Source organism: Ananas comosus, linkage group 1, assembly GCF_001540865.1.
Source record: "Ananas comosus cultivar F153 linkage group 1, ASM154086v1, whole genome shotgun sequence".
Taxonomy (NCBI): domain Eukaryota; kingdom Viridiplantae; phylum Streptophyta; class Magnoliopsida; order Poales; family Bromeliaceae; genus Ananas; species Ananas comosus.
This window is the reverse complement of record NC_033621.1, coordinates 5,889,158-5,895,935: the sequence shown is the minus strand read 5'-3', so window position 1 is coordinate 5,895,935 and position 6,778 is coordinate 5,889,158. Positions and strand designations below refer to the sequence as shown.

Here is a 6,778-nt window from a genome sequence, read left to right as displayed (position 1 = left end):
TCCGACTCGGCGTCTGAGCTGAGCGAGGGCTTCTTCCCAGCTGCGAAATGCGCGGCCTGGCCTGGCCGGACGACCACCCGGGAAGCTTGCATGCCTGCAGGTCGACTCTAGAGGATCCCCGGGTACCGAGCTCGAATTCGCCCTATAGTGAGTCGTATTACAATTCACTGGCCGTNCCCTCTGCGACCCCGCCCTCTTCGTCTCCTTCGGAATCTGAAGCGCTGATCTCTCTCTCTCTCTCTCTCTCTCTCTCTCGTCCTCGGCCTTCGCCTGCTCGCAGATCTGGTGGGGGTTCTGGGAAAACCCTAATGCGGGTTCTCCGACTCGGCGTCTGAGCTGAGCGAGGGCTTCTTCCCAGCTGCGAAATGCGCGGCCTGGCCTGGCCGGACGACCACCCGGGAAGCTTCCCCAAGAGGGAGCCGGCCGAGGACGCCGCGGAGAGGCCGCTGGCGAACGGCGACGTGTACCGCGGGGGGTTCGCGGGGGGGGCGCCGCAGGGGCGGGGGAAGTACGTGTGGGCGGACGGGTGCATGTACGAGGGGGAGTGGCGGCGGGGCAAGGCGGCCGGGAAGGGGCGGTTCTCGTGGCCGTCGGGCGCCACCTTCGAGGGCGAGTTCCGATCGGGGCGGATGGAGGGCTTCGGCACCTTCACGGGGCCCGACGGGGCCACCTACCGCGGCGCCTGGGTCGCGGATCGCAAGCACGGCTACGGCGCCAAGCACTACGCCAACGGGGACTACTACGAGGGCACGTGGCGCCGCAACGCGCAGGAGGGGCAGTGGCGCAACGGCAACCAGTACATCGGGGAGTGGCGCGCCGGCGTCATCTCCGGCCGCGGCGTCCTCATCTGGGCCAACGGCAACCGCTACGACGGCCTCTGGGAGGGCGGCGTCCCCAAGGGCAGCGGCGTCTTCACCTGGCCCGACGGCAGCTGCTACGTCGGCACCTGGTCCAGGGCCGGCGGCGTCTGCGGCACCTTCTACCCCCCCGCCGCCGCCGCCTCCTCCGCCCTCTCCAGTAACCGAAAGCGCTCCTCCTCCGTCGACGCCGCGCCCGCCCCCCCCTCTTCCACCCTCGCTGCGCGCCCGCTGCAGCCCCGCACTGCAGCGCACCCGGTCCAGCCGGTTCTGGTTCTCCCCTGCAGAGTCGAAGAAGCCGGGCCAGATGATTTCCAAGGGCCACAGGAACTACGAGCTCATGCTCAACCTCCAACTGGGTATCAGGTGAATCACCATTATTCTTCTTATTATTTATTTATTTATTTATTTATTTTTATTTCCGATGCCCAAGACCCGCTTGCGAATTTACCAGTTTATTGGGTTTTTTTTTTTTTTTTTTTTTTTTTTTTGTTAATTAGTTACTCTGTGGGAAAGACGGCATCGCTGCCGATGCGAGAGCTGACCCTGCCGGATTTCGATCCGAGGGAGAAATTCTGGACGAGGTTCCCGCCGGAGGGATCCAAGGTTACTCCCCCGCATCAATCTCCAGAGTTTCGGTGGAAAGATTACTGCCCCATGGTGTTCAGGTGCCAACTAGTCGAATTGATCGCATATTGTTATTCGGATCTCCTTGTTTGGATTTGGGAACGATTGATTGGCTTTGAATTTTTGAATGGCAGGCACCTGAGAAAGTTGTTTTCGGTGGATCCGGCGGATTACATGCTAGCGATTTGTGGAAACGATGCTCTAAGGGAGTTGTCCTCGCCGGGCAAGAGTGGCAGTATCTTCTACCTTACTCAGGATGATCGGTTCATGATTAAGACTGTGAAGAAGTCTGAAGTGAAGGTTAGACGATTAACTATCTTGTTCTTCTTTCCTCGTTGCCGCCGTTGGTGTTAGTACTCGTCACGGCTTTAACTTACTGGAGGGCGGGCAAGTATTACGTATAGGAATTCTATATGAAGTGCTCCAGATCCTATCGACAAATGGAAAATCTAATTGGCTCGCAATCCTCATGATAGATGCAGGCGCTGTTACAATATTTTCATTATTTGCTCGAGTGAGATAGCTTTTGTTTAAGGATTATTGAAGTTTATTATTATTTTGTGATTTGGCTAATTTTGGTCAATATATATAAGAATTTGGGAAATACCTCTGTTTCACTAAGATGGTCAAGATGGAGATGCATTTGATTCCTATATTTACTCCATTCAAAATTCAGATGTAGTTAATTCGTCGGTTTTCTTTGTCATTTACAATAATTAGCAGAGATACGTTTGCTCTTGAGTGTAGTCATGCTTTAAGATTTATTGCTGTCTTAGTTCAGTGAAAAGTGCACTATTCCGCACACATTAGAAGCATTCCTCTGGATATTAATTTGCATCCTTCATTTGCAGGTGCTTATTAGGATGCTACATAGCTACTATCAGCATGTATGCCGATACCATAACACTCTAGTAACAAAGTTCTATGGCGTTCACTGCGTGAAGCCAATTGGTGGTCAGAAGGTGCATAATATTCAGCTCGAGCCTAAGTTTAAGAACTTTTAATCTATTGTGGGTGCTAGATTATTAAAATCTGTTGCGGTTGCTTATGGTTTTCTGTTCTTTCTTTGGCTACAAAACCAGGTCCGCTTCATAGTAATGGGCAATTTATTCTGCTCAGAGTACCGAATCCATCGGCGTTTTGATCTTAAAGGCTCCTCCCACGGTCGGACAACAGATAAGGTGGATGGAGAAATCGATGAGACCACCACACTCAAGGACCTTGACCTTGACTTTGTATTCCATTTGCAAAGATATTGGTACAAAAAGCTTCTAGAGTAAGTTTAGTTTTTTGATTGTTCGATCACACTTGCTGTGTAGTTAACGTATACTTTTGTCCTATTAATTGACTTATTTTCTCCCTCTATATTCAGACAAATCACGAGGGATTGCGAGTTCTTGGAATCGGAGGGAATCATGGATTACAGTCTCTTGGTGGGAATTCACTTTCGTGACGATAATTCTGCTACTAAGATGGGCCTGCCATCTGCTATTGCTTCTCCAAGTGAGTTAATGATTTTTATTTCAAATCTTGTCAAGCTGTATAGTAATTAACACTTTCATGTACTTTTATCTAATCTGAGCAAAATTTCATAATCAGAATTTTCCGGAAAGAGAGAATCATTTCAAGGTGGTGGGGGCTTCTTCGAGTATGATATTGATCGAGTCCTTGATGGCCAGTAAGTCTTTCTATTCAGCTTCACAATTGTCTATTTCTTTTTCAGTTTACTGTACACTTCAACATCTAGCATATTATAAGTGGAAACCAAGTCAAAGCCCATAGTTATCCCACAGTCTTAGTAAGCAAACCGATTGTTTTTTATGAGTCTAGGTTTGTACATTCTCCATTGGCCGGTGATATCGATGCTTGGCTGACCAATTCCCTTTTTTTTTCCTCTTTGTTTTCAAAGCCCTGCTGATTATATAAAGAAGACTCCAAGTCGTCTGGGTTTTGTTGATTCCTATGCCAGAGATATAAGAACTTTAAATATTTTTCCAGCCATTCTGCGACAACATTTAGAACAAGTTTAGCTTTTATTGTACGATGATAGTTTTCGAGATACGTACAATAGGTTTCTTAGAATTTTTTTTTTTTTTTTTTTTTTTTTTTTAAATTGTAGCGGTATCACCTGTCAATTCATCGGTGCTACTCCCAACAAAACTAAATGGGTTCTCATTTTATGCGGTCCGACACTGCACTTGATCAAAAGAACATGCTGAATCAATTATTACACTTCTTATTCTAATATTCTCTTCTAGTTATAAGCAATTACTTTTGAACTGTTTTATAATATAAGAAAGAAGGGGCATCGGATCTGCATTGGCACATCTTATTTGTGGCCTCCCTTGTGGTCCCACCTGGTCCCGCATTTCACTAGTTGTTAAGAAAATGCAGTGCTCATCATGATGTTAGCTCCATTGCCGTCTTCATGGCTAACACTTTATAAAATGTTGCCTCATTGGGGCCCTAGCTGTTACAACCGATGAGGACATCATTCCTTAATTATGCCATTGTAGTGCGTATCCTTTTCATAGCGTATTACAAGCGTATCTCCTGGTATTTTAATGTACTCAAAATCATATCCATTCTTTTTTTGATCAGAAAGCCAATGAGTAGATTGGGTGCGAACATGCCAGCTAGGGCAGAGCATGCATCGAGGAGGAGCGAGTTCGAACCACTGGTCCTAACAGGAGGAGGGTTCTTGACCCCGAACCAAAGCAGCGGAAGCCATGAAGTAATCCTCTTCTTTGGGATAATCGACATCCTTCAAGACTATGACATTAGTAAGAAGCTCGAGCACGCCTACAAGTCCTTGCAGGTCGACCCCAATTCCATTTCTGCAGTGGACCCGAAGCTCTATTCTAGAAGGTTCCAAGATTTCATCGGCAGAGTCTTCATCGAGGATGACGGATAATGCAAAGGAGAGGATCAAGAGATCTGATTGAGGGAGGAGCGGGCGAGAGCGCGGATAAGATTTAATTTTTGAAGGCTGGCTGGCTGGCTGGCTGGCTGGCTGGCTTTGTGAGATGATGGGGAGAAAAAGAAACAATTTTCTTTGATTGGTGGAAAGCAAGCAATCAGATGGAAGCCCCCCCCCCTTTCTCCTTTCTGGAGGGAGGGTATCACCACGCATTGACTGATTGGAGGAAAGACCCTCGAATTTTCTACAATTGGTTGGGGTGGAGGCTGAATTTTGGAGCTCAGCCGTGGGGGAGGTGTTTGTTTGTTGTATATGCTGGATTTGGTGAGGGAGAGAATTGGTTGGTTTTCCCTTCTTTTAATTAGGTTTTTCTTTTTCTTTTTCTTTTTCTTTTTTTTTCTTTTTTATTAAGTTTTTCCCCTTCTTTCCTTTGTTTTTCTCATTTTGTTAGGTAAGAGGGGAAGGGACAGTGAGTCTTTAGTTTTCTTCTTTCTTTTTTTTTTTTTTAATTTTTGTTGAAAAGAGAAAAGGATTTTGAAGGATGTATTGGGGGGAGGGGGCTATGGAATAATAACGGATATGTACAGATAGACTCGGATGATGGGCGGATGGATGAAGAGATCTCTCTGAGAGAGAGAGAGAGAGAGAGAGAGNTCTAAATACTTTAAGTGGTATAGATCATGTTCAACAATACCGATCGTCGATTTGAAGGCTCCATCATCAAAAATAAATGAGTGTCAACGGAGCCCGTTTACTACCGATAGTATTCTAATTCAACTCTCTCTCTCTCTATCTCTCTCCGTCTATATATATATATATATATTATATATATATACATTCGGGTAGTATTTAATTATTGGTGGGGGTTGCTCTAATGAGATTGTAGCTTTTACAGTCAAAGAAAGGCAAACGAGGGACGCTTACTATATAACTACTGCTTTGTTGCTTTGTTACTGCTCAGTGCTTAGCACAAGCCCTTGTGCATGTGAAATAAATAAGAGAGAGAGAGAGAGAGAGAGAGAGAGAGAGAGAGGAAAAGGTAAAGGGGATGAGAGAGAGAGAGAGAGAGAGAGAGAGAGAGAGAGAGAGCATGAAAAGGAGAGAAATTAAAGAGCTTATAGGGTTGGGGGAGAACAGCACGGGGGAAGATGCGGGGGATTTGATCTGCTCTTTTCTTGCCCTTGCAGTATCCCTATCCTCTTCGTAGCTGTTCCGTCTCTTTTCTGCTTTTGGGGCGGGTGATGCGGGGCCCCGGTCAACAGCATCCCACGTGGCCGATTATGATTGGAGCGCTAAAGTGCGCCAAGATCCAATACTGCGAACAGCGAACGAAAATTGTTAGCTCAATCTAAAGCTGGGTGTGTGTGTGTATATACACACACGCACTATACGCCCATAATTTTTAACTTTAAAATTGTTTTTAAATTTTTAATATTTAAAAAATTGATAATATAAGTATAAAATATTAATTATTTGATGAAGAGGTATTAGATTTATGCCTCTTTTTTTTTTGTGCGTACGCAGATGACATTGCTCACAGCAAAAGAAGCCCCTTCAACCATGCTTGGTTGGAAAATAAATTTTAAATTTGTTATTAAAATGAGGCTAAATTATACTTTCGGTTTTCAAAATTAGATGGTGATACTTTGATTCTTAAATTTTAATATATTATAATTTCTGCTTCAAATTTTTGAGTTGTTGCAATTAAGGTCGACAATAAAATTTAATTGACTAAATGATGATGCGCTGTGAAATGACAGTACTACAATAGTATTGTGGGTGATGATGTGGTAATAATAAATATTTATATCACTACTATATCAGCGGCACATTACTCTTTAGTCAGCTGAATTAAAATGTTAAACTTTATTGCAATAGTAAGTGTTGATGCCAAAAATTAACATGCCATAAGTTAGACGGCCTAGGCCACACACGAGTTAAAAAAAAGACACGTGGTACACCAGGAGTCGACAACAAGGCGCCTGAAAGTGGAGAGACCTTAGGCAGGAACGGTTGAGAAGTGGGGTGTAATTCACATGATCATGGCTACAGCCCCCCTCAACTAAAGCTGACCAGAAATGTGGGTTGATGAGATATTACTATAAATAGCAATTTCGAAGTCTGTAATAGGAGCCTTTTTTTCCTCTAAACGAGAAGACCATAGCATTTTCAATACTTCTAATTTCAACATTTACAGCTTGTGTAAAAGTAGTTTACTTGTAATTTTACTCTTCTAATATTTACAGCTTTTCCTAGGAGTAGCCTTAACTCTACTTGTAGCCCAAACTTCCCCACAATACAAATGATTCGGTTCATCCAACTGGTCTTCGATCAGCTGAAACCCTTTTTCTGAGTCTTCGGCTTTAATTAGTAA

General features: G+C 44.7%; 1 protein-coding gene across 1 annotated transcript; it reads left to right on the top strand.

The window, feature by feature from the left end:
- LOC109720283 (phosphatidylinositol 4-phosphate 5-kinase 1-like) lies at positions 205-4,994 on the top strand. The gene is given in 9 exon segments (XM_020247292.1): positions 205-1,076; positions 1,078-1,223; positions 1,358-1,525; positions 1,619-1,784; positions 2,336-2,446; positions 2,567-2,760; positions 2,857-2,987; positions 3,084-3,162; positions 4,086-4,994. Coding segments are annotated over 9 exon segments (2,019 nt in total). The 5' UTR covers positions 205-365; the 3' UTR covers positions 4,399-4,994.